Raw genomic sequence first — 27,968 nt, forward strand, 5'->3', positions numbered from 1 at the left:
GCCCGGCTAGCTCAGTCGGTGGAGCATGAGACTCTTAATCTCAGGGTCGTGGATTCGAGCCCCACGTTGGGCGATGGAAGCTTTTAAGACAGAATTTAAGTGAAAACAGAAGTTGATTGTACCATATTTAACAAGAAAACCTCAATCTGAGCTGATTAAAGGGATAGTTCACCCAAAAATCCCCTCATCATCTACTCACCACTATGCCGATGGAGGGGTGGGTGAAGTGTTTGAGTCCACAAAACACTTCTCAGGGCTAAACAGTGTTGCAGCCAAATCCAATACAATTGAAGTATGAAATCAATTATTAAAACAACAGAAAAAACACAACATGCCTCCATACTGCTCCTGTGGTGTCATCCAAGTGTCGGTAAACCCTGACATTCAACACCATCATCGACACAGTGTGATTTTAGACTAAATGTCCTCTTTTACACTCCTCTGGAGCCACGTTCATGTTGATTTTTCATTTTTCTTCTTTCTTTAGTGTGTGTGCTGCATGCATGCATTAGAACACTCGTGTGTGTGTGTGTCCCCCCGGTTCATGTGAGGAGAGTTTCCTACAAGCCTTTGTCTCCCATCTCCTCCATCTCATATTTATCACTGCAATTAGTCGCACTGCTGAGCATGTAGGCCCACACTGGGCCCACATTTCTCCTCCACTGGAGCCCTGTTTACCTAAGAGCCTGCTGTGTGCACGCTTGTGTATGAGAGACAGAGGCAGAGGAAGACTGAGAAGATGTTGATTGTCATGTTCTCCTGCCTTTTGTTGCATCCTGGATCAAGAAGTCACCAGGTTTCCTTTGTACGAATTGTAGTCTTTTGTCCTCGCCGCGTCTGCGCTCATGTAGAGCGAGCGAGGATATCGCTGACAGAGGGAGCCAGCTGAGACAGGAAGAGAAGGATTGGGGAAGTGAGGGAGGGAGGGGGGACAAAAGAATGCAAAGAACAGGTGGAAAGATGACTGAGGTTGAAACAAAATGGAAGCACAGGAGAGATGTGCCAAAGCCATTTAACAAAGCATCAGCGAGACAAGACAAGCGCAGCGTGTCGCATTGCCTCACTTCAAACTCCACTGGAGAAAAGAGGAGAAAAGGTCCATATTTAGCTTTTGAACATATGTTGTGTATCCACAGGAGCCAAGGAAGTGAAAGTGAAGCCAACGCCCCGTGCACAGGATGTATCCATATGAAGGTGAGCGTTAAGGGTACAGGGGGTGAAGGAAGGGGAAGAGGGCAAAGGGAGGAAAGGTTGAGAGAGATAATAAGATGGGGGAGAGGGGAAAGAGAGGAGATGACAAGAAATACAGAGAAAGAGAAGAAAGAACCAGATAAACTATTAGGAAAAAAGGAATAAGCATTTAAATAGAACAAATGATTATATAATACATTCATTACTGCAAAGCACTGACACTGACTTGCTCGGTCAATAAGTACGTGTATCGGCAGGATCTTGATACCGTGGCTCCGCCCCCTGATCGCTAATGCACAAACTCCGGCTCCAGACGAGGTCATTGACACAAGATGGCAGCGTTTGAATCAGAGATATTCTGGCTTCATTTCTGGGTAGTGAGAGGAAGTGGCAAAAGAAATGACTAATTGTTTTTGTGGTTTGTTGTTGTGTTTTTTGTGTGTTGTTGTTGTATTTTTTGTGATTTGTGATTATGTTTTTTGTGTTTAGTTGCTGTGTTTTTTTATTTGTCGTTGTGTTTTGTGAATTGTTGTTTTGTTTTTGGTTGTTTGTTGTGTTTTGTGATTTGTTGTATAAAGATGTTCTGTGCAAACACACTCCCAGTTTATTAAATGATACAAGTACCAGATACTTTTACATTACAATTCAAAATGTCAAATTACACATGGATGAAAACTATTGCTGTGCACGCACACACACACACACAAAGACACACACACACACACACACACACACACACACACAAAGACACACACACACACACACACACACACACACACACACACACACACACACACACACACACACACACATACATTAACACACACATACCCCTTGTCATTCCCAGCATTATCACCTGTGAATACAGAGCGGAGGCGCAGCAAATAGACGTGTACTTTACTTTTACGTGACTGCATAACATATGTTCAGGAGAGAGAACATCTGCCACAGAACAGGGAGGAAACACACGCACACAAGTCCAACACGTAGCATGATACAAACCCCTGAGAGAGTACAACACAGTGACACTACACATTCCCAGCTCTTATTAAACTAATAAACCAAGGAAATCAGCTCACAGTGTCCCTTGAAACCGTGTGACTAATAAAATATCTCCGAATATTGGGTGTCCGAAAACACCCAATATTCTACGTTCAAATATGAATAAATCCATTCAGGCGGCCAAATTGGATTTTATTTTGAGTGTAATCGTTTCAAATTCAAGTAAATTGCCTTTTTATGGCAGAAGTCAGTTTTCCCATTTTATTTTCTTACCAGAGGTTATGTATGTTTTATAATACAACACATAAAACCCATCAACATCAAATTGTAGCAAAAGATAAACAATTTACAAGAAGTAATTACTTGCTGTCAGGATGTTGTTCGGATCGTTTTGTCTTGTCAAAACTCTACATCCTTTAATTTCCTCTATCGCTCTTTCTTTTTGATAGAGGAAGTTGCTCTAGAGGCCACTTAATGGTTTTTAGTAATACAGGGAATAATAGTTGTGGTTGCAGATTCTGCAGTAGCTGCTTCAAACGGACCAAAAGGGTCTGACGACTGATAAACTCCATTATAACTTCATAGATTTTCCATTATGAAAACCTGTAAATAAAGGAGGAAAAATGTCTGTAACGATTTGGACGATAAAATCTTAAGTCAAGGTTCAATTAAAACACTTAATGGAGTTTTCTCAGATTTCTCTCTTGGCTCAATTTGTTCCACTAGTAGAACCGACAAGATCTACTCTAACCGACTGTAGAGTAGATCTGTTCTTCTCTTACACAATCCTAAAGATGTCGGCTACCTTCATCCATTTTGTCTTATCTAACTGACTAGAGCTAGAACGACATGAGTTTGAGTCTGGATGGATATTTCAGGGCTCTTCCATCCATCGTAGGTGGGGCTTTGTTGATGGGAAGAGAGGTGGGAGGGTTGGAGTATTCGGAGGTAGGTGGTTGAGAGAGAGAGAGAGAGAGAGAGAGAGAGAGAGAGAGAGAGAGAGAGAGACTATTTTGGGGTTCAGGTCTTTTACCTCTGCGAGAATTAATCTTGACTGAGAGTATGTTAAGGTTCCTATATTGGCCAGCGAAGACAGATGGTTGGAAAGAGGTGTGAAAGAAGTCATCCTTTTCAAAATCCCTCAACAGAGGAGGTGGTTTAAGGAACCAACTATCATTCCCTTACCCAGAGAGCTTATCCACAACTCATTTGACCCCATTAAGTCACACAATAGAAAGGTGGGAATACGACTTATAGCCATTCACACCTTGACCAAGGGGACCCCAATGACCCACTAGTTGGCGGGGGGGGGGGAGGAACGACCTACATGTTGAACACAACGACTTACAACATAGACCCACAGAGGTTAAATACCTGAAACCTCCCACTAGTCAGTTCAAACTGAGGAGCTGAAACATCTGCAAGAAACACAACCGAGTCCATGTGCACATGTGCAATAACCTGAAGATACCACAATCTTCACAGATTGTTAGTTGTTAACCATATCCTCTAACCACTCCTCATCAGTTAGACAAACTTATACCTCAAGGTGTGAATTTAAATACTCGATGGTGTTCTTAAAGTAAGAGTTGATTGAAGAAGAAAGCCGACCGAACAGAAAACATACAGACGAGAAAAAAAAGAAACTCTCCAGAAGCTCCTTCACAGACCTCGATACAAGCCGTTTGATAAATTCATCTCCTTGAAGCGTCCCGGCGTCAGCTCCTCTTCTCTGCCCATTAGCATCTGCCCTCACCTCCCACCACACGAGCATCAAAGCCACAGACATCAAAAGTGTTACACAGCCACTCATTTGAATGCACCATGTTTGATTTGAGTCATGTCATCGCCCCTAAAGTGGCTGAACTCCTAAAATCTGTCAGGACCACACCAGATCAGTGGACATCAGCAGTCTACAAGCACAAGTGCATTCACTTACACACATTCAACTTAAAGGTCTTATCCTCCAGTGTGGTGGTGGAGACTTTAACTAAAGAGACACCAAGCATAGACAATTCATTCAAATCAAACATACAACAGCAAATCAAAAGCACAACGACAAATCACAAAACAAAACGACAAATCAAAGAATACAACAACAAACCCAAAAATACAACAACAAATCACAAAACACAACAAATCACCAAACACAGCAAATCAAAAAACACAAAACACAACAGATGTTGCTCCGTAGGTGAAGCATATAACCTCATTGTCCTGTGGTTTTTCTGCAGGCTGCTGTGGAGCCTCTCCGCCAGTTGAGGGTTCTCATTTACACGCAGAGACATGAATCTACGCCACTTTCACTCCAGCCTGTGTGTTTACATTCACCACAGAAATGGATTAGTCACGTCACAGGATTGGTCACGTCAAGTGGAAAATAATGTCACGGACCAATCAGCAGGGAGCGTTTGGTTCATGACGTGACTCATTTCCTCTCAAATCCCTGCGATTAGTGTATTTGTCCCATCAGGTGCAGAACGGATTGATGTCTGAGAGAAATTAATGATGTTGACATTAAAAAACTCTGCTCTGTTCTGTGAAGTGGTAACAAACATGTGCTTTAACCTGAACTCAGAGTTTTATCATGTGGGTGTGCGCGCGCGTGTGTGTGTGTGTGTGCGTGCGTGCGTGCGTGTGCTTGTGTGAGAGTCTCATAAAGTGGACCTGCTCTTCGTTTGAGGTGAGAGTCAGGTGTTTGTCAGTCTGTGCTGTATTTTCCACTTCAGTACACATCAGTGCAAATGCCATTACTCATCAACTTCATCCCCGAAAACACACACACACACACACACACTTGAACACAACACAGTTGCAACCCCCTGCACTCGTGGTCACAGATCCTCCAATGCACATACTCTGTGTACCTTCATGTAATGTAGCTGTTTACTCGGGTGAAACCACTGTGTTAATGCAGAAAGAGAGAACGACATTTAAAAATTCCATCAATCGATCCAATTGTATTAGCTCATATTCACAAATCACAATTCTGCCTTTAATCCTCAGCAACAATGAGGGACAAAAACCATAGAAATTGCAATTTGATTGATTGATTAGTACAGTTTTCTACAAAATAAAAAGTCTGTCAGATATGAAGGGAGCAGCTATTACTATTGTACTGATAGAGGTTTTGCTAATAATATTAGTATATGTGAGCAGCCATATTGTATATCTAATCAAACTAGTTGTAATCTAATCCACGATCAGCTGCCACCACGATTACGATTCGCAATTCGCCATCAAAAATGAATCTGAATACACACAGAATACTGTGTTAACACTAAATTGTGCATCAACTTTACTGGTATTTCTATCTACGGCCAATTTCCCCCTCTGCTCATTACATCCACGCTCCCTCGCCCTTCTTTGTATCTCTCCCTGCCTGTCATCCTTTACATTAGTGCTGCGGAGAGTAAATCAGTGGGGAACTGGAGGTCGGCCTCGCTCAGTGTCCGGCATCGCCTGTGATGTCTTTGCCGGGATTGAGCACGGTGCTGATTTGCATGATTACACACAGCAGCAGCACCAGACAGCCGCCGCTCCATTAGTCACTGGGAACGCACACACACAGGATGGGAAAAGTGAAGACACATAAACGTGGACAAAAACACCTACACGGAGACACGCTTGAGTGCAGACAAATACTGAAGAGTAATGTCGTCTGACACGAGGATGACGACACACACCCGGACACACGAACGTGCATTGTCCCGGTGGTCTGAACCCTTGAATCTTCTGTCACTCGGAGCCACGTTGTCCGTTCGCATAGGGGCCCACCTCGTTGAACCTCACCGGCTCGTCCGTATAATCCCTCTGCTGGGTAAGCATAAAAGACAGTGCTGCGGGCCGCAGAGCGTCAGTGGACAGGTACATGACTGATCTCTGTACAAGGAAAGAGGGACGATCGATACCGAGCAACTGAAGCTCCTGATCAATGAAAGGCCAAAGGATTCACGATGCAGAGGCCACCTCCCAACACCCTCCCATTGCCTTACAGTGTGAGCGCTGCACATAAAGCTTCTAAGATGTGTGTATAGGGATCTGCACAGATATAGATAGACATACACTGATATCCTTGCTGTCATTGGAGAGCGTGAGCGTGTGTGTGTGTGTTTTACTGCCTCCAAGGTGCCAGGGCAGCCCACCTTTGTGAGCACAGCCCGGATCAATAACTGCTGGGCAAATTTATTGCACACATGGCTCGTTGGGCTGGGGACGGGGGCTTGTGGTCCTCCAGGAATTATAGGTTTGCGTGAGATTTACACCTTTGGGTCACTTGGTGTAAAACATGTGACGTTGTGAAGCGCTGTGCAGCCAAAGGCCTGGACTCATATGGTCTAATCTGATAGGTCCAGTGAAAATGAGATAGGGTGCCAAAAACCTGGAGCACCAAGAGGCAAGTTGATGCATGAGGGCGTCACGTGTACATGTGTGTGATCGTGTGCGACGTCCCAGGTTTGCATATCCTGTTGGAGCCCCTCACGAGCAGTCTTTGAAATCAGCAGATTGTGCATCACTCCACTTCTATTCGAGCCGTTCTGCTTTTGAAGTCCAACAAGAGGCTTTTATCTTGTTATCTTGTTATTTCATTGTATCCCCCCGCGCCGCGCCGCGCTTCGGCCCGAGGGGCGCAGCAAAATCCCAAGGCCCTCCCTCTCGTCCGTGACACACACAGCAGAAAACAACAGCAGGAGAGAGGAGGAAAGGAGGAAAGGAGGAAAACTAAAAGGGCCATTTTATGTTTGAATCAGAACAGAGAAGGGGGGTTCCAGTTGACCATAGACTGTGATGAGGAGCCTAATTAATCACATACATAATTAATGGGATGGAAACATGAGGAAGGGGGAGAGGAGATAACACTGCATCATCAGCACTTCCTTGTTGGGAAGTTAAGAGGAGAACGCTGGTGTGTGTGTTTGTAACAATCCTATTGTGTTTGACCCACACACACACAAAGCACGAGTTTCAATAACGAAATTGAAACGATCTGTCAACTGATGAACTTCATAATATGACAAAACATGCCATATTTTATCATTACATAATTTATCATCATCCTTTTCTTTCCCCTTTTTGCTTTTTATTGAAATAAACATGTACACGAAATAGTTGTGAATAAATATATACACCGGGCAAGAAAAGCAAAAGAAAAGACAAAGGGGATATTATGAAAATCTACTGGCCGCCATGACATTTTGTGGCTGATCCACAGATGGCAAATCAGATTTTATATAATTCCTTTAACCTTATTCTTCTATTCCTTAAGAATAACCATCACAAGTTTCCTATGCTCTGTTTTTTCAGAACAAACTCGACCCCAGTGGACTCAACAAAAATGACATCAAGTTGTCTTTTAACCCCTTTGAGCTGAGACACCACCCTGATGGAGCCCATATATTAACGTCTGGCAACGTTAAATCAAATATATAGACATGTAACTAAATTCATCTATAAGTAGCTCCTCACTGTAAAAGCACTGATGATAACGAAATAATCTATGAAACGTCTCTGGGTCTGTAACGCATCAGAGCGTGATCAATAATGCTTCAGCTCTGATGGACAACAGATGAATCGATCTGATGTCAATCGACCAACAACAAGTTGTCGATACCAATGAACCTTAGAGAACAATTATCCCTAGATTTAAAAAAAAGAAGAGCATCATAGATTCAGTCTGTAATGAGATCTGGGATCAATAACTAAATATAGGGGATGTTAATGGTCTTCCAATGATGCTGGAGCTCATCACGCAGGGTCACAGGAAGAGTCTCAACATGCAGCTCAAAGGAAGCACATGTTGGTTTGTTATCTTTGGCTTTACCTTCAGTGGTCATTGAAAACGAGTGTCTTCTACAATGATGCTCTTTTCATTGTTCAGCCAGACTTTGGTGGGAACCGTCATTTGTTCTGCTCCAGGTCTCTCTCCCCTGCTGCCTGTGTGCCGGCACACACAAAGGCAGCATTACTTTCATTTCACCTGGTGCATATTTCAGTGTGCGGCGCGACCGCCGGTTGTTATGGTACAAATTAGGCAAGGTCAGCTTGAGCCGTTGCCATGGAGACAGGGTTACATCAGGGGATGAGAATATGTGTCAGTGAGCGCGTTCTTGGCGGAGCTGAGTTGAAATAGATCCTCATCCACACATCACATCCTCATATCACTGTTTATCTAAAGATTCTTTTAATCGCAGAACATCCTTCAGAAGTATGCGCTCATTATTTTCTACAAACATGTTCCAAACTCTGGGCATTCTATCAGCTTCTAAAAAATAATGCAAATCATTTTGCAAAAGCATTCTTCCCACGTTTTTTCGTTTTTTTTTTAATCCTCGTCATTCTCTCTGCTTTCAGAGCTTTCAGCGAGGGGGACGGTACAGGGGGACAGGCTTGTCCTCACTCCAACGCCCACAAAAAGGCTTTTGATGCTCAGGTGGGAGGACTGAAAACACTCACTGGCTGCCACCCTGGTTCCTGGCTGCAGGTGGCTGAACTCGGGCCAGAACCGCCAGCCCCGCAGGAAATGAACAGGGGAAAGAAAAAGAGAACATGAAGGAAGAGATGGTCGGAGAGAAAGACAGAGATAAAGCTGCCCGGGCTGTTAATCATCGATTCGGAAGCCCATTCCTGTGGTGGAGCCATCTGCTGAGGGAAGGAGAGAGACAAACAATGATCCACCCTGGCTCCATCGCCACTACTGAGAGTTTTGATTGTATAGGTGAAACTGCTGAATGCCTCACTGAACCCAGACAGTCTAAAAATACACAGGAGCCGAATCATAGAAGCGAACGTGTAATGCAATGCAACCTGCAACAAATCGCACCTTTGTGAAACCGATACTGTTCAACTTCAGTGGAAACTGTATTAAACTAGAATTGAGCGCACACGTCCACCAACGGTCCCACTTACATCCAATCAAGCTGAACCATATGCACACCCTTATAAATACCAGTGCCCTTCTTCCCATCAAGGTCAGTGAATTATTCCCTGAGAAATCAGTGAAAATGTTGAAATATTCCTGGATTCGCCCGTTCCAACAAGTTTCATGGGAATCTGTCCATCACTGTTTGTGCAGTGGTGAAAACATAATCTCCCTGGTGGAGGTACACAGGAGACGAATCAACTCTGTGGTACTATTAGAGGTGTAGTTCCTGGTGCAGTTGCATTGATCATAATCAAGTAAAGGCCGTTTGTCCTCATTGTGCTTCGCCGATAACCTTCATCATGCCAAACAACCTCAAAGACAGACTGTCCAGTTTGTAAATTGGCCATTCAGAAGACGGAACAGATGGACACAGGCGTCCTGTATGAAGAACTGCCATATGAACAACTTCATCAGATACTAATTGGAATGAAACCAGGGGATCACACTCAAAACTCTGCATATGGCAGGCTGCTGAAGAACAACAATAATTGGATCTGTGTGAATATGACACTTGTTTATTTTGTGGCGAAAGCAGCAACGGCTGAATTGTGAAATCCACTTTGTGAATTTACTCCACATCCATTGTCTTAAAATAAAACCTAAAGCGAATCAGTCTGCATTTATCTGCTGTGCATACATTAGTGCGAGTGATTTATTCTGCATGAAAATCTTCTCCTCCACTTTATTAAATCCTTGCAGCCACCTGAAGGCAGCACGGCACGTTAATAAATCTGCAGCCTCGGAATTGAGCAGCCCGCCGCTACACACAGCTGTCCACTTTGTTTATCTTTATTAAATCACGTACCCTGTTAAAAAGTTACACCACACAATGCTACACACATCAGACGGGTCCGTGTGCAGACTGTTTTGGTTTTAAGTGGGGGCCGTTGATTACAGCAGCTCGTTAATTCGGTGCATCATTGAATCATTTGTTACTTTACTGTTTGCAAAGGCGGATTTACAGGTTTTATTCTTGCGATGTGCAAATTCTGTTGTGACACAAATTTACAGTGTGAAGTGAGATACAGTGGAACTAAAACAGGGCTGGATTGATGTGGTCATACAAACAGCCTCATCAAAACGTTTATATTTACATAAAACATATATTATTGAAGACCCACACAATCTGTCTCCGGCTGCAGATTTGAGCTGATTGTGCTGCTCTGATTTGCTCAGAGTGGATGTATTCATCACCACACCCTCTCCTTTATCTTATCCAGCCCGGTTTTACACTTTGCACCGCTGCACCTTCATGAACCAAAACAGCAGGTGAACTTGGAGAGGTCTGCGGTCAAGGCCCTGCAGCCGTTGAGCCTTTGCTGTTAAAGTGCTTCAGTAGCAACACATTCTGAGTGTGAAGGGAAATCTTCCCGTGTAAAGGAATGAAGTATTTCCTGGAAAACAGATGATATCTTAAGTATTTACTCTCAATACCGGATGCATTAGGGAAACCAGGCTGATGAGCAGAAAATTTACAAGTACAGCCGTCAGCAAATCTGTGATGTCCTTGCAAAAAGCAGTATTATAATCTCGCCAGGTCACAGTGACGCACGTACCATTAGTCTTCATGTAGAGCGACTCTAATGGACAGACATATTTAAACCTTGTCTCATCTCGCCATCGGTCTGTCTCCAGGGAAGCCTGAGCGGCCTCTCAGAGATAACATGCACCTTTCTCCAGTTGTTATCTTTCAAGCTTCCCAACTCAACCCTGCTCCTAAAATGTCCATAACAATGAGTAGGAATATGTGTGGTAACACCATCATGTACGTGTCCATTTTGCTGTAACTTATATCTTTTATTTTTTACAGCCGTTTCCAACATGATTGATATGATTCTGCTGTGAAATATTTGTTTTCAGTGCATCTACCTTCCTCACACAAACAATGGTGACACTGAAGTGGAACATTTGTGCTGACGTCCATGACCAGAACGAACTGGTCACAATAAGACGCTCGTGTCCGGCCACACAAGCCGGTGGAACGCTGCTACCGCCTCTGGGTATAACGGGACAGATTTAGTAATTAGTACTGCATGTGAATGGTGGTGGTGGAGGATGTTCAAGCCAAATACGCTGACGGGTACTGGCTGCACCTGATAGATTGAATTAAGATTAAAAACTTAGTTGGATTTGTATCAGTGTAACTAACGCAATGCTGCAGTTTGAGCATTTCTACAACGCCAAGGATTTCTAGTATCACTACATCACCTGTAATAACATAGAGAAATACACCGGAGGATGGAGAATTAGAGCCACAGCTGTGCAAGGAGCACTCAATAGGCACCAGCTCAGCACAAATGGCAGATGCCTTTAGGGGAAATTATACACCCCCCTCAGAACATGACTGACAGCTGACACAAGCTGTGTGTGTTGGAGTTTGGATCATTAATCAGACAGCACGTCGACAGCACTGATGAATTGCCTTCTCCACTGCATAATCTACACGCAGCCTTCCCTCTCCAGCTCCTCTCGAGATCGACTGCGAGTCTGTGTGAAAGAGAGTATAAGTAGAGACAATCTGTCTCCATTATTCTTTCTCACCCTGGTTGTTTAGCGTCACATCAGACTGACTCCCTCCATCTCTCCCGTTGTCTCCTACTCTATCACTTTTTCATTCAACCCCCCCTCTTTCTCTTCAGCTCACTGTCTTCCTGTTGTTTCTTCCTTCTGTTGCTCCGCTCCCTGCGACTGCTACCCTGGGGAGATGCTCTCCTAATGACATGCTGCAGAGTGCGTGCTGCAGAGGGAACGGGATGCTAACGTTGACACTGTTTTAAGTCATTACTCTCTGGGTGTCGTCCAGGCTCCCGTGTGTGAACGAGCACACAATGACAGGCTCAGCGTCTCAGGAAATACTGTATCTGCACTGGTGTGCACTCACTATGGGGATTTGGAGTGTCGCTCAAACGTTGGTACACACTGCCTCCTGCTGCTCAGTGCTGCAAGACAACGTTAATGTAGCCCACTGACACCACATCCTGCTCCTTAACAAGCATGTCTGCTGCTACCTGGTGCCAATGTATCTGCCCAATTGATGCATGAGTTTCCAACCCGGGGGCCTGCACTTCACGGTTCATTGTTCCATATTTCAACATCAATCCTTGAAATTAACAGACCGTCTGAGGCCCACCTGCCACATAGGTGCTCTGGGACAGAGGGGGGGGCAAATCATTTTCACGGGAGGCAAATCTAGGGCAAAGACAGAGCAGGGGTCACAGCTGGGCCACTCCACCTGCACAATCAAGCATGGTTATGTGCAACTGACGGATGATTTGCTTGTGGGAGTACACAAATACACACAACTGAACTCCTCTGTTGACAACAGTGTGTGGAGCAAAAATGTGCCACACAAGTCCAGAAGCAGATTGTTTTAATTTCAGGCATTTTCAGGAGAGGAAATGTGACAAAATGAAGCCGTGTCTGCAGAGGTCCTGAATCAAGTGGGATAATTACATCAGTGGGAGAGAAAAAGGTTTTGCATGTGTCCCTCGTGGTGAATCCTGTGCAGGGTGTTAAGTTGGAAACCTTCGCTTAGGGCGGCGAAGGCTAAGGAGGTAGGTCGTCCACTGACCAGGTCAGCGGTTTGATTTTCAGCTTCTCCAGTGTGTATTGTGAAGTGTCCTCGGGCAAGATACTGAACTCCAAATTGCCCGACAGCTGAGCCGAGTGCATGAATGCTGTGTGATAGAGAAGGAGCTGCATATAAAAAGTGCTGTATGTGGTCGATTAAACTGGAAAAGCACAACATAAATACAAACCATTTACATTAGCCAGAGTGCGTATTCTGGAAAGGTCTGTACCAAGGTACAAACATCTGCCTCTGGTATGTCCACAGAGTTTATGTTTGGATGAGAATGAAAAGAAAAAAAACTTGTGTTAAATTAAGAATTCAATTAATTAAGTGTCTTAGTGACAGACCAAGATGTCAGTCAGGTGTCAAACGTTATTTTGGCAAAGTGTAAACCAATGAGCCAGAAAAACCTGTTAGGTGGCGTTCACTCTTCACTACGATTGTTTCTCCTGTGTCAGGCATTGTTGGCACCAAGGGAAATAGAAATGTTTTTGAGCAGACGTGAATTAGTTATATACTATTACCTTTTTCAGCATGACAGCAGATTGCATTCAGAAAGTCTGGAAGCATAACCACGACTTTGCTATTGCTTAATTGAGGAGTTTGATGATTATATATCCGTCAAGGCAGGAGGCTTTGAGCCAGGATACAGTTCACCTTTAGCATCCACGTCTCAATGTCTGCAGTAATACGATACTGTCACAGGGCGCCAGGAATGAGAGCTGCTGCATCATTTTTTACTTCTGCTGTGATAACCACAGACCTGTAACTAGGCTTTTTTTCAAGTAAAAACAAAAGCCATTGTTGAGCAAAATGCCAAAATGGCTCTTAGTCAAGTTTACAGTTTGAATAAAAGGTATCGGTCTGCAAAAAGGGCAGGAAATGCTTTTCTTGTTTCCCTTTTGATATTCTCTATATCTATGATGAATAAGCATCAATCAAATCCCAACGAGTTGCACTATTTAGTTGTAGATTAGTACAGTGGTATAAATTTGTTTGATTTATTCCAATGTGATAAAACTGTAATTATTATACTAAACTATAATTATACTCATGAGGCCAGAATACAGAGTGTAAAAGAGAATATTTAGTTTATCATCAATAATGAAAATCAAGAATGCTGAAGTCATCAGCAGACAGTACATGTATCGACCCCACATCTTTACAAGTACTTGATCTTGGGAGGAAAACTATTGCAACATGCTCATTGTGGGAAACTTGAAAAGAGCAAACGCACAACATACTGAGCTGATCTCTTGTAGACAGTCCCACTGAGGGGGGAAATAAATAAACACCACTTTGACAATTTTTTTCTTTTTATTCATCAAGACAAGATGGACATTAAAAGCAGAACAAAATTAAACAGATCTTCAGTCTTCAAAACCCTTTGATCAAAATTCAATCAGTATATTTTACAGTAAGGGGACAAGAGCAATCAATGTGAGCTCTAAAGTGGAGGAAAGGAGACACGCCCTATCGTCGTCTAACACTGTACATGCGCTTTCTGTTAAAGACGAGGTCAAGTGAAATGGAACCTGACAAACCAAAAGAAACTCACAAGCACGATTTTATTTCATTACCACTAAATGCCAAGAAACAAGGAGGATGTGTCAAGATTTCCAAAATAAGAAAAAGAAAACAAAAAAAAAAACCACACTGAGCTTCTCCTCTAAGTTTGGTTTTTAACTAAGTGATGTCGGGCTGGTGTCTAGACCAAAATACATCAGATGAACCACAACTACCCTCATTCAGCCAAAAGATGCGTAAGGTAACATAAAAGTTTATGTAATTCTTTTACTCTCTTCTCATTTACACGTGTGTGTTTATGGTTTGGGATAAGCCACTACACATCTGTGGTTCACCTTGTTTTTAAGCAGCGAAGTGTCAGGTTCAGGGTAAGGATGGATGCGCTCTTCCACTTCTTCCTCCACCAGATATCCCAGCTTCCCCTGTCGAGCAAAAAAAATGTTCACAAAATGCGATGTTAGCAAAGGACCCGCAACATGTGTTTGTAGCAACAACTGCTGCTTCTGGAGCAACAATAACATCGACATGACTACTAGTCAAATAGGTCCCTTAGTTAAGTAACAGGGGAGAGAGCAGAACATACACAAGAGACACTGCTAATGATGCACAAGTACAATCTATTCACTAGCACAGTGGACTTCTGAAGAGCTGACTGCATTTGGCCAGGATATCCTGCTGTCTTCTAAATATGTTGCTGTATATTTTACTTTGATTGAAAGTTTGAACAATACTCAAAGTTCTGGTCACTACCATATTTATACAAATTTGTGACAGAACTGTTTGATATTCACTTTTCCAATCTGAAAGTGCACATGATGTGTTTTATTATTGTATCTAGTTTACAATTAAATATATTACCACATTATCCTATCAACTGAAAAAATGTGACATTGAAATATCCTTGAAAAGGTTTAAGCCCTGAACAAGACACTGTGGAGAAATGAACACATCAGTGACAATTTCAGCTGTTGGCGCAGGTATATCAAGCAGGCTGTCTGTGCATCTCAGCGTTTTAAAAATGTGTCTCTCACATTTCTATCAAATGACATTTTTCCCCCAAACTTAACAAAACTGTTTATAAAAAATATACACAATCAAGTTGCCACGTTCATGTTTTGGAGAAGTAAAGAATTGTGTTTCTTTTCTGACAGGCAACAGCATTCAGAAATGGATGTGGGTAGAGAAAGGAGTACCTGGGGTGAGTACCTGCACAGTTTGACAGTCAGAGTATCCATGATTTTTAATTTGCCCTTTTCTCATGTGGTCTCGCTCACAACACCAACGCTGTGTGAGGTATGGAAGTCAGCTGCAATTCATTCGATAAACCCTACCCTCCAGTTAGTTAGTGACGTTAGGCCCCCCCGGTGCTATAACACCCCACACCCCCAAACACACACTGCATGGCATGATCAGGCACAATAAGCTGGACAAAAAAAAATCCATCGCATTGAAGTTAAGATTCAGCAAAAGAAATTGCTTGTTTTTCCACATACACCTTGGAAAAAGGCTAAAAAAGTATGTCTGAGTTTACATATGAGAAAGCCCAAACCCCATGATATATGTGGAGATGTATAAAAAATATATATCATATATATATATATATAAACAAACATGTATAAACACCCTGGTTTAACCTTCTCCCTATCAAGTAAATATTACTACATTTTCCTACTTAAAAGGTGTAAAAAAAAAAGACAACAAAATAAATAAAAACAGGTAAATACAGGCAGGAACTTTTGATTAGATATGTTAATACTTTCTTTTTGCTGCCATTTTGTCCAAAGACAAATATACATCTATAAGGATTAAAAAAACCGATACAAAACGAGGGGTACCTCCGGGCATGTTTGCTCAGGACTACACTGGCCTTTCCCTCTTGGCTTTGTGTGAATGTTTGCTACCTTCTTCTCATTCATCGGGCCTAGTCCTTCATCTTCAGTGCATACTTATGATGCACTATTTGAAAACAGGATAAAGATATATGCACATAGTACATAAGATAAAATCATAGGCATTGAACTGAACGTACACAGGGTGGGAGAGAGGGGGTGGGTAGGGGAGATGGGAGAGGTAAGGGGGAGTGGGGGTGGGAGGGTGGTGGGTTTGGGTTGAGAGCCAGAAGGAAGCGAGGAGGAGGACGCACTTACCTGAGCCTGATCTGAGGTCCTATCAGATCAGTTTTAATTGGACTGAGTGTCACCTTCAGAATGGAAGAGTTCTTGCTGGCCATTGAGCAGAGGGGAGGAGGCAGAGGCGGCCGCCTCGGCCTCCATGGGTTCCGCTTCTGATGAAGCCTTGATGGCAGCTGCATTGCCGTCAGAGTGCTTGTCTTTCTTAGAGCTGCTCCTCTCCTCTGTTGCCTTACGGTCTGAGAAAACACCACAACAGTATTTTTCTCCTTGATGGACAACTGTTAAGGATTTGGCTGTAATAGCTACAGCTGTTACAAACTAATAATTAGGAATCTGTACTTATTCTAAGACATGAAAACATAAAAATATCCAAAGGCCCCACCTTTGTCTTTCGATGACCGATCTCTGTCCCTGTCCCTCTCCTTCTCCCTGTCCTTGCTGCGGCTGCGGTGACGGTGAGATTTGCGCTCGGGGCTGCGTGACCTCTTCCTGTCACGACTGCGGGAGCGACGCTTCCTGTCTGGCCGCTCACGGCTGCGCCTCCTCTCCCTGTCTCTATCCCGGCTCCTACAGGAAGAATGGAAAATGTATTTAATAAAAAGAAAAAAAAGAAATGCATGGTCAAGTGATAAAAGAAATAAAATGAACATGTGAATATCCTGTATGATGAGGAACTGAGGGTGTTGGTAGCTCTTGACTGTATGATTACATCATAAATCATCTTTTGTCACCTAAATCCATTTCACTTGATTATTTCCATTACAAAATCAAGCCAAGAGTGATTTCACACACTAATATTTAGTTTCGTTTGTAGATAAACAGCCATACCTGCTGCGTTTGCGTTCCCTCTCCCTCTCCTTGTCTCTGCTTCTGGACCGTCTGCGATCACGGGATCTGCTCCTTTTCCTGTCCGATGCCCGACTGGAGTGGCGGCTGTTGGAGTGGCTTCGACGGGCCCTCCTGTCCCTCTCCCTGTCTCTATCTCTGTCCCGTTCTCTGTCTCTCTCCCTCTCCTTCTCCCGCTCTCTCTCTCGTTCCTTCTCCTTCTCGCGCTCCTTTTCCTTCTCCTTCTCACGCTCCTTTTCCTTCTCTTCCTCCTCTTTGCGCTTTTTCTCCCTTTCCTCCCTCTCACGCTCGCGGTCTTCTCTGTCCTTCTTGACCACTGGGTTTTCACCTGGAGGCTCTTCTGAGCGGCGACGCAGCTTCTCCTAGGCGTACAAGAATGATACAATAATGAGCTTAAACAAACACGCTGTCCTGGTAGAATAACCTGTCGTGCATTATTTGTACATGGGATAGAAACGATGTAGCACTGTGTTCTCTTGCAACATTGCCAATACTCGGACGTAAACAGTTCATGGATTCAACTTAATGTGACATTAGATTGGACTTTTGAAGTCTGTTCACCAAATACATATATAATTTCTCGCTCTTTTTGAGTCCAAAAAATTCTAAACAAGAATCCTCAAAATTAGCCACAATTCTGTCACTATTAAATTGGCTTTTTTTCTTTTTCTGGTCTCAAAAAAGATCCAACAACTTATAGTATACAAAATTTATACATAATTCACATCATCATCTTTTGAGAGGTCATCCTGTTACCTTGAGCTCCTCTACAGTGGATTTGATCTTGGCATAGCCCATGTGCTGCTTGCCCATCAAGTGGTCGTCCACTCGGGACTGGGCATCACCCACAATGAGGAATGCCCCGCACACCTCACACACCTCCATCTGCTTCTCCTGGGCTGCAAAGCTTTCAATGGTCTGGAAATAAAAAAACACAGAAATGATATCAGACATCTTGCTTGTCCACACATTATTCTTTTGGGACAAATCTGAATTATGATTTTTAAGAAAAATATTTCAGCAAGCCATGCTGAATGTTAGTTCCAGCCAGCTTTGATCATGAAGCTTGTTTATCGACATGTAGACTTCATGACCTACTCTCCCGATCATTGTCTGTGGGCAGATTTGCCTGAAGTTAGGTGACTCACCGAGGGACTGGAGCTGAGCAGCTCCCTCTCCTCCTTCAGCTGCTCCACCAGCTTCATCATCCCCTGGGCCTCCTCCACTCGGCCCTCTGACCCCAGCTCCTCAATCTGTGCAACGGCAAAACAGACCAGTGAAATCACAATTTTAAATCACAAAGGAATATATTAACATTGATAACTAGACAATGATGATTTCGATTGATGTTTTATAAGATCATCACACACGATGTGATAATGTGTGACAAATGTTCAAATTGCATTGTGGTCTTGCTTCGATATATTCCAAGTTATCAATCTAATGTGCACTTAACAATAATAATAAAAAAAATAATATAAAATCTATGCACCATTTTCAAATTTACTACAAACCTGTGCAACCAAGTCTTCAATCTTCTCTGTTAGAACCAGACTCTTCTCGTCATTCTTCCCTGATGGACCAGGACCCTGCAGGAATACACTCACTTTATCTCAAGTACCACCACGTAAAACAAAACAATTCCACTTCGAGCTTACATCATAAAAACTGATCTGAGTACATTGAAAATTAGTTTTTTCCATCTTACAAGAAAAACTCAGTTATAAGAACAAGTGACAAATCAATGTCCTAAAACCAAAGCACTGACCCCTGCGTTCTGCTGAGCCTGGGAAAGTGCCAGTCGTGCATGCCCTCTCCGAATCCGCCGTTCCACCTCTGCCAGGAGCGACTGCAGATAGCGCAGGAAGTCCCGTTCGTAGCCCTCCTTCATGAACCGAGAGCTCTTCTCATACCTGGATGTGTTGGGTTAGGAACATGTTACAAAGAGGAAATATCAATTCATACACACAGGATTTCTTAACCCACAACCCAAACTTACGTTTTTCTGAGATTTTCATCGTGGATCTTCTCACAAGGACCTGGAGAAATGATTTGAACGTTTTTTTAATCTTCAAAACACCACAGGTGCATCTGTCAGCTCCGGCTTTATTAAAGATCTTTATAGTTGTTTACTTACCCAAGTCAGAGCGGGTGTTGGTGAACAGCTCTGCCGGACAGAACCCACACAGATAGTATCGACAAACCTGATGAGAGAGAGAAGATAATCTTGACGTTACAAATAATATTTCTACCTTTAAAAAATATCTCTAAACTTAGTGTTGCGATAGATCTGCACATAAGGCACAATCCCACCCCTGGCGCTTATAGAATCTTGTACATTTAATTTTTGTTTCCTATTTTCTATATTTCTACTTGCACAAGTACCCCACAGCATTTATGTCGGTTAGGGTGTGTTATGTGTGAACCCGCTCGGCAATAAACCACGATTCTGATCACATTCCAAACTTCCGCTAATTGCTAAATTAACTTTTTAACGCAACTGAATTTAACAGCAACATGTTCACGTGTAAATGTCAAATTAGCAAATAGATACTAGCTCCACAACCCAAAGCACGAGACAAATATATCCAACAACAGCTGTAACTCAATGTGCATCAGAGCAACAGCCACAACGCTTCAAACCTCATTGTGAGCCAATTAAACATTAGCATTAGCTAAACTGACACTAGCACGAGTGTCAAAAAGTCGGAAAAATAACAGCTTGCGTTAAAAATGTGAGTTATTAAGAAAGTAAAGCACAACACACTCAGGCGCATTGAGCCTCGCGTCCCTATATAGTTTCACTTTGAGCATCTTTAACCGGCTAACCGTTATGCTATCCCACGAAGCTATGCTAGGCTAACGTTAGCTCGGACGCCGACTTACGCTCTCGTCGTCCCATCGCACGTTTGATCGCTTCTCGTCCGGGGCCAAGTTTCGATCTCGGCCCATCAACTCGTCGAGTAGCTGGGCTGCTGAGAGCATGTTTGGGGCCGGGGAGAGTCGCCTGGGTGGTGAAGTGAAGCGGTTGTTTCCCGAGGAGCCGGATCACACCATCTACTGCGCGCTAAGCAGCTCTGGTCAAAATGGCAGACGCCGTGACAACAACGCCCCGCGCATGGCTCCCCGCGAGACCTCTGAACCGGAAGTACAGCGCGCGACCACGCGGACAGGTTCACGTCATAGACTGTATATAAAACCAGTTATCAGTTTTTATTAATACTATGAATCCAGAACCCAGCTCAGGTATTTGGTCCTGACTAAAACAATCTGTTCACATTCAATGACGTGGTTCCCCACAGTTGATTGTCTTTTGATTGATTGTTTTTGTTTTATTCAGTCACCAACAACACATTGTAGAATAAGCATACACAACAATTTAAACACACCTCATGTGGTGACAGAAAAGAATATGCAAAGAACATTATTCTAATTAGTACACAATGCAATAATTTTGTAAATCGGAAAGTGAATCACACTTTTTCAAATAAATATATGCATTTCTCCAAAATTTCAGCCCCGGACAAGACATGACATGGGCAAAAATAAAAAAAAACGTCAAAGGCATCACGACAAAGGAACTGAGGCATAAATTAAATACATCAGTGTAGCGGAATGAGAATAAACTTGAAGTAAAACATAATAAAACATATATAAAGGCAGGCAGTGGCAGGCATTTCTCTAAAAAGTTTTTTTTTTAATCATACCAGTTTTATTGGTGCATTGAATAGACTCTTAAAATCCCAAAACATGAAAAAATCCAGAGGATGGGTGAGACTTTAAGATCCTTGCTTTATGTGTGTGGGAAGTTTATTGGTACGTTTGACTTCATTATGGTAATTAGGGGAAACAAAAATGCGGAGCGGGGTGAGAGGGGGGAACGAACGTTTGGGACGCACGGTTGTTACATGTAAAGATGTCCCCCTGGTGAGGCAGAGGCAGCAGCTCGCCGACGGAGCTCTGACACCGCGGAACAGCCGTGAGTGAGGGTCGGCAGCGGGACCAACAACACAAATAAACGGCGACGACGGAACCTGCCGCATAAAACACACCAGACTCCGACCAGCAACACGAACAAGTTCCGTCAGCAGAAGCTCTCCCCCCCCTTCTGCTATCCTCCCCTCAAGCTAGCTAAGGGCTGAGGTTAGCCGGGCAGCTAATGTTAGCGAACCACTTCCACCGGACCCGTGTTCCATCGACTCGCCGGGGGCTGATTCGCCGTGACAGCCTAATCCGAGAGGCTTCCGTGCATCCTATGATCTCACGGCGTTAGTCTCCTGCGCCAAAATGTCCACCGCTTCGTTGGATCGGGAGTTACAGGAGCGGCTGAGAGAGGCGTCCGCCATCGGGGACATCGACGAAGTGCGGTCGCTGGTGGAGAGCGGAGCGAACGTCAACTCGCAGAACGAAATAAACGGATGGTGAGTGTTTGTTTGTTTGTTTGTTTGTTTGTTTGTTTGTTTGTTTTGAAATGAGCAAACGTGGGCTCCACTGCGCAAGTCAACAAGTGCTGGTGTCTGATTTGTGAATATTCAGTAGTATCCTATTAACCGGAACAAGGCACCGTCTCTACTCCTTATCCAAATAGCAAATACATGCCCAGTTTGATTGTGTTTAGGGAATTGAACAAGTTTCAAATGTCATTTTACAAGGTGACTTGATTATCATCTGACAATCATACATTTATTTTACACGTTATTTAAACTTTAGCTCAAACAGTGTTCCACATGCAGCACATCGCACGAGCGCTAAATTCGAAATATGTGATCAACTATGTCATGGGCCAAACCTTCCAGGTAAATGTGTAACGTATCTTGTCTGTGCTCATTACCAGGCGAGTTAAAATAGTTTGGCTTAGTTCTTCAGATCTTTAAATGCTGAAGTGACTATAAGTCTTTTATTCTGCATGAAAGTGCCACAGATGCAGGTGCTGACTGACTCCAGGATAGTTTAATACACATCCTATGTGATGATGGGTGGACCCATGGAAATGTCATGTTCAAAATCATTCAAAAAACGTTTAAATATTACACAGTTGAACTTAAATATGTTTAGGTAGATCTTAATTATGTTAACATTCATGCTTAAAACATTATTTTAAGTGAAATGTTTTAGTGGCATGAATAGTCTGTTTTCCCGCGATATTAGATGTTAGCATGCTGTAATTAAACTATAAACAAGACTAACGTGGAACTTATAACTGATGATCTAAATCTTAGCTTGTTGAAATCTGCAGAACCCTGTTATAGATAATTAGAGTTACAGTCATTTTATATAAACATATGTTGCGACGTTTGGGTTATTAAACTGAGTTCTCTCTTCAATAATCCCATTAGGACATGCCTGCACTGGGCATGCAAGAGGAACCATAAGCACATAGTGTCCTACTTACTCAGCTGTGGAGCGGATAAAGAAATCCTCACGGCTAAGGAGGAGCTGGCCTCACAGCTCACATCCAAGCCAGAGATCAAACGACTGCTAGGAGGTAAACTGCACATCTCTCACAGCCTTGTAACAACTTTGTAATACTTTGACATGTAATGTTCCGGTGGGTGTTGATGCTTTATCTTTGTTTATAGCTGTTTGCAGCTTTTGCAGAGTCCCAAAAAGTTTTTTTGTTATTGCCTTGGATTGTTTCTAAAGAAATAATCCTCTTGTTTCCCCTGCACATTATCGCCACAGTTGAAGTTGAGGTGGAGGAAGTGCCTGAAGTCAAGGAGTCTGACTTGCCAATCATTCCCCACTACCTGTCTGACCCGCCCTTCATGTTCTCCAAGATGGATAACAAATCAGAGGTCCTTTTAGCACAACAGATTTTACAGAATGGTTCTGAAGAACATGCTGAGGACACACACAGTGATTCAGCCTCCCTCTCTCCAACCCATGAGCCTCAGAAATCCCAGAGTCAATTCTCTGACGACTCTCTTCCTCCTTCAAACCTCGCCGCCCACAGCCAAGCCCTGACCGGGGAATTCATTCCTGTGACTGAGCAAAATGGCGTGTCACCCAGTGCGGCCTCATCCCACAACCACACTGTCGTGAACTGCAGGGTGCCCATGGACCTGTCAGTCGAGCCACACCTTGTCAACCACGCTGACCACCCGCATGCTGTGGGACACAATGGCACTATGTGCTCACCTCCGCTGGCCTCACCCAGCCCCAGCTTGGCCAGTAACGGCGGGGTCCAGGCCCCAGTGGCCAGCGCGAACCCAACCATGAGCAGGCAGCAGTCGATCCCACAGCAACTGAGCTACGGCCAGGCCGGTGGGACCATGCCAGCTTTCCAGCCTTTCTTCTTCACTAGCACCTTCCCTGTCAACGTGCAAGGTGAGAGAGAAATCCTATGTTTTATTATCTCTAACCCCCTGTCCACACATACAGACTGTAGACTGACAGGATACCATTCACTGTGAATTTAATCCTTGCACGACGGTGCCACTTAAAATCCATATGCATGTACAGTGGTAAAGCTTCTGGTAGACTCCGCAATTCAGCCTTTTATCTGTCACATCTAAGCAGTTACTTTTCCTCAGGTTAGCGACTGATAGAATCACACGAATGCCAACACTCTTGTTAGCCTGTGCGTTTGCAGCCAACTCGTCAAACCTGAAAAGGTTGTTAGTTGCCTAGATACAGCACTTCTCACTACAATGACTTAAATGTCACAGACTCACAGGCAGAGACAGAAAAAGTCTGTACAATCAAACAGTATCACAGTTGAGAATGGTCCAAGCAGGGAGGGGTAGATCAAGTTTTACAAAAATAATGACACAAAACAAGTATTTGTTTTGGAACGTGCATAAAGGTGGAGAAACATCATTCATGCCTGAGTTATCTTGTGTATTAGACATGTCCTTCATAAGCATTAAACGATTATCATTCCTCTTCACTCTTCTTCTTCTCCCTAGAATTGGTGTTGAAAGTGCGAATCCAGAATCCCAGTGCACGGGAGAACGACTTCATTGAGGTGGAGCTGGACCGCCAGGAGCTCACCTACCGCTCCCTTCTGAGGGTCTGCTGCCGCGAGCTGGACATCAGCGCCGAGCATGTGGAGAAGATCCGCAAGCTGCCGAACACCATGTTGAGAAAGGTATGGGAGAGAAGAATGCATCCCTGACATAGGTTGTTGGTCAGTGACATGAATACACAAGGTAACATTCAGTGTACTAACAACTTATAAATGCAAAATAGGTTACAAAAGGCATAACTTAAAATATATCGATCTTTCAGATGAAAGTTTTAATCTGAGTCGTAGGTCAGTGAGATCTGAACTCACAGACTTGATACACTTAGATTCCATGTGACTAACTGACGGTATATATATTTATTCATCATCATTACCATTGTCCATTGTTATAAATGCAAATAAACGTGCATGACAGCTGACTCCATGGAAACATACTTCCTCTTGAGATCCTCCCAAATCTTATGGGAGCTATATTTTTAGGGACAGGATTGTCTTTTAGTGAGACAGAGGATAACATAGCTTTGTGTAAAAACACTGTGTCCTTAAGGGTTTAAAGTTATTCAGTCTCTGTCTGACTCATGCATGAACACTGACCCAGCTCTATAATTAAGTTGTTTGCGACTCACTTTACCATAACACTGAAATCTCCTCTTCCCTCTGTGTACACTGCGTTTGTGTCATTATCCACGGTGACTGACAAAACAAGACAAAACTGAAAGCATAAAGTCTGACCGCATGAGAATAATTGTAAAGGGGAGTTTTTTTGTGTTAATACTGCAATTAACGATCACTTTCAGTTGATTGATCGGTCTGTGTAATGTCAAACAAGTGCCAAATTATAAAGCAACACGATTGAGTGAGTCAGTGAAGGTGTTTTGGTCGATAAGATAGATAAAATATAAGACACTGCTTCAACATTCCTTCTCTTTTCAATGTGCCATAAAAGAGTGAGACTGTGTATCATTTTAAATGGACACTCTATGCTGTTGATTTTAAACTAATGGTTAGTTCAATCTTTTTCCCTCCCGTGTCCAGGACAAGGACGTGGCTCGGCTTCAGGACTTTCAGGAGCTGGAGGTTGTGTTGGAGAAAGCAGAGGGCCTGTCCCTTTTCTCTGGGGCCGGGGGCCTAACAGACAGACCCTGCTACAACATGAAGGCCTCCCGCCTCACCTACTAGAGCTGCCGCAGAGCCCGAGGTCTCTCTCCTGTAGCTCCCCACAAGCAACTGGTTGCCTGCCCACGTCCCTTGTTACAGCTTTGTTTAGGTTAGGTGTTTTGCCTATTTTCTAACTAGGATTTATTTTTGTTTCCCAAGTTCTGTAGCTATTGTCCACCTCCTGTCCTCCTCTGGCCCTCCTGCCGCTTTAGTGTACCCAAACAGTTCTAAGCGATTACTGATGCATGGTATACTCGATTATGTGCGAAAGTATTTGGGCCCCTCTCTTTATCTCCTCCTACTGCCCGCTTGGTGCCAAGGCTCTAATGGGACAACAGAGGGGGACATTGGCCTTCCTTCCGTATGGACTGAACTTGAATGGGATTTTGCAATAGCCTTACATGGACACATCCCTATACTGGCTGTGATCTATGGTCACAGTGGAAATTGGCCTGTCGAGGATCGGGAGCAGAGGACGACCGGGAAGGATTTACATAAACTCTTATTGATAAGCTCTTCATCAGTCCACAGAACAGGACGGGTGGCAGCACAGTGGACTTGCACAAGGCGACTTGGATTTCTAAGAAACTGACATGTAGAGTTATCAGATATTCCTGCTGGCGAACACACGCTTTCATACAAGCTCTAGGCATAACCCTCAGTGTCTTTGCCTGCAGGGGGCATCCGTTGCTGGCTTAGTTGTTAGGGTGGAGGGAATCTTTGGACTTATAGTACTTTAATTTGCTGACCACACATACAGAATGCTTTAACCTGTACCCACACGCGAATGGAAACATTTGAATAGGAATATTGATTCCCCTACATATTGAAGTACTTCAGTCGTACACTGTGTGAAAGGAATAATTAGTTTTTGTTAGAATTATTCCCTTGTGTCTTTTCATGCAAGCCATTTTGTTTAAATAGTTATAAAGCACCTCTGCTTTGCAGGGTTCGTTACTAAATTCAGTCAACATAACATTTTAACTGTCACCTGTGAAGTATTTCGTTTCAATTTTTGAGTCATGTTGATTCTTTCGTATAGAGGGCCCATACATTTGTTCTCCAGAGTAACAAAGGTTCAAGCTCCCAGCGAAGGTCGTGTACGAGGCTCACACTTAATTTATTATATAAATTAAGCTCTGCGTCGTATATTTTTGTCTTGTCTGTGTTAACTGTAATTATAATCAAAACCAAAAACTAACTTAGCCAGCAAAGATACTAACAGCAGAAAAATACTATGACTGCTTCAGAAAAGAAAGCAGCCTTAATAAGATTGCCTTTTCTTTTTTCAGCGAAGAGGAAAGAAAAACGAAAGGATCTTGGTTTTACGATTGAGTGCTTCCTTTTTTCCTCTCAACACTAATATACATTACTTTCTCTGACATGTTCACGTCCGCTGCACTGAGTCACTGAAGGCGACATCAGTATATATGGCTTCAGTTTGTTTGTCGAGGCCACTCTAGTTCTAATATCTTCTTGTTTTTATTAAAGAAATAATTAGTTTGAGTTCTGTCAATGTTTTCTATGTATTACTTAAATCGGAGGCGTTGCTGTTCGTCTTAGATGGAGACTGACAACGTGAATATTTACACCCACGAAAAGAAAAAAACATTCTTCTACTATATATTAAGAATTGAACAGCTGGTTATGTTGTTTATGCTGCTTCCATCATCACGTTCTATTCCTTTAACTCTCAGTGCTGGGTCTCATTCACTTTTAAGCAGTGCACTAGGCGCTCAGAATACATCATACAATCAAAAAGTTTCTTACCCAGTGGTAACTGTTTACTGTTCAAATGTATACCTGATGCTCTTACTGTATTTGTATTTTTTCTGATATGTTTTTTATTAATTTGTATAATTTTTCTTAACCAGCTTAGGCCTGTTGTGTTTTGTGTCAAATAATACTGTCATACAAGCAAGAGTTTAACAATGGGGTGAAAAGTAAAGTGGTGAGATGCTATTGTTGAAGCCAAGTGCAATGTAGAGGGGGGGGCGTGTTTGCAGGAAGTTGCTGTGAGGTGAAACGACTTATTTTATGTCCCCAACTATTTTAAATGCTTTAAGAGAAGTTGAGCCACATGTTCAAGGTAGGGGCTCGGTTGGAAGGAGTGAGTGGATGTGGGGGAAAAATGCCCCCCCCACCCACAGGCCGTGTGGTGCCCTGGGTGAGCGAGAGCAGCACGTTTGAAATCGTTTTTTATAGGATCATGTTTTGATCGTGTGGAAAGCAGATGACTAACATTGTATTTATGGGGTTGCTTACTGTTCTAGAACAAGCAGAATACAGTTTGACTTAACCTATGCATTCAGAGTCTGATATTTTTATATACAGTACGTCCTGTGTACTTGCAGAACTAATCCAAGGCACTGTTTGAGTTGTGTGTTTTTGTTCTGGAGACCTGTATCTGTTCTTTGATAAAGCATGGTGAACGACTTGATCTCTTTCCTCTCCTTCTCTCAAACGGGCCTCGAGTCCTGTAAAAACTTACGTTCATCAGACTTATGGATCCATGTGAACAGTGTCTGGCTTTGAATGAAGGCTTCTGTGTCACGTCATCCCTGCTGGTGGTGATCTGAAATATGTGTTACAGCTGATGGCCACTAGAGAGAGCAGAAGAGCAAATATTGGCATTAGGTGAGCCGTGTACTA

At 43.2% G+C, this 27,968-nt stretch overlaps 2 protein-coding genes and 1 non-coding gene across 3 annotated transcripts; 2 read left to right on the top strand and 1 right to left on the bottom strand.

Moving 5' to 3' along the window:
- On the top strand, positions 1-73 carry trnak-cuu. Its single transcript has one exon. It is a non-coding gene; the product is annotated as a tRNA-Lys (tRNA).
- Positions 74-13,984: 13,911 nt separating this feature from the next.
- luc7l3 (LUC7-like 3 pre-mRNA splicing factor) lies at positions 13,985-20,303 on the bottom strand. The gene is made up of 11 exons (XM_035180222.1): positions 20,078-20,303; positions 19,329-19,395; positions 19,191-19,230; positions 18,960-19,104; positions 18,706-18,780; positions 18,340-18,444; positions 17,948-18,109; positions 17,174-17,553; positions 16,728-16,912; positions 16,361-16,581; positions 13,985-14,635 (listed from the first exon to the last, which is right to left on the bottom strand). Exons 1-10 carry the CDS (start codon positions 20,174-20,176, stop codon positions 16,394-16,396), a joined length of 1,446 nt encoding a protein of 481 aa, XP_035036113.1. The 5' UTR covers positions 20,177-20,303; the 3' UTR covers positions 13,985-14,635; positions 16,361-16,393.
- A 775-nt stretch (positions 20,304-21,078) lies between these two features.
- Positions 21,079-27,756, top strand: ankrd40 (ankyrin repeat domain 40). The gene is made up of 5 exons (XM_035180223.2): positions 21,079-21,612; positions 22,528-22,676; positions 22,874-23,518; positions 24,100-24,281; positions 25,194-27,756. Exons 1-5 carry the CDS (start codon positions 21,479-21,481, stop codon positions 25,335-25,337), a joined length of 1,254 nt encoding a protein of 417 aa, XP_035036114.1. The 5' UTR covers positions 21,079-21,478; the 3' UTR covers positions 25,338-27,756.
- Positions 27,757-27,968: the final 212 nt, after the last annotated feature.

Source organism: Hippoglossus stenolepis, chromosome 16 (assembly GCF_022539355.2).
Source record: "Hippoglossus stenolepis isolate QCI-W04-F060 chromosome 16, HSTE1.2, whole genome shotgun sequence".
Taxonomy (NCBI): Eukaryota; Metazoa; Chordata; class Actinopteri; order Pleuronectiformes; family Pleuronectidae; genus Hippoglossus; species Hippoglossus stenolepis.

Bases quoted from the DNA above. Each gene is read 5' to 3' on its own strand.
- ankrd40 (XM_035180223.2), top strand. From the start codon at position 21,479: ATGTCCACCGCTTCGTTGGATCGGGAGTTACAGGAGCGGCTGAGAGAG. The intron at 21,613-22,527 runs GTGAGTGTTTGT...TAATCCCATTAG, and splicing joins CAGAACGAAATAAACGGATG to GACATGCCTGCACTGGGCAT. The intron at 23,519-24,099 runs GTGAGAGAGAAA...TCTTCTCCCTAG, and splicing joins CTTCCCTGTCAACGTGCAAG to AATTGGTGTTGAAAGTGCGA.
- luc7l3 (XM_035180222.1), bottom strand. From the start codon at position 20,176: ATGCTCTCAGCAGCCCAGCTACTCGACGAGTTGATGGGCCGAGATCGA. The intron at 19,105-19,190 runs GTAAGTTTGGGT...CAACACATCCAG, and splicing joins GATGAAAATCTCAGAAAAAC to GTATGAGAAGAGCTCTCGGT. The intron at 17,554-17,947 runs GTAACAGGATGA...TTGTACGCCTAG, and splicing joins CCACTGTAGAGGAGCTCAAG to GAGAAGCTGCGTCGCCGCTC.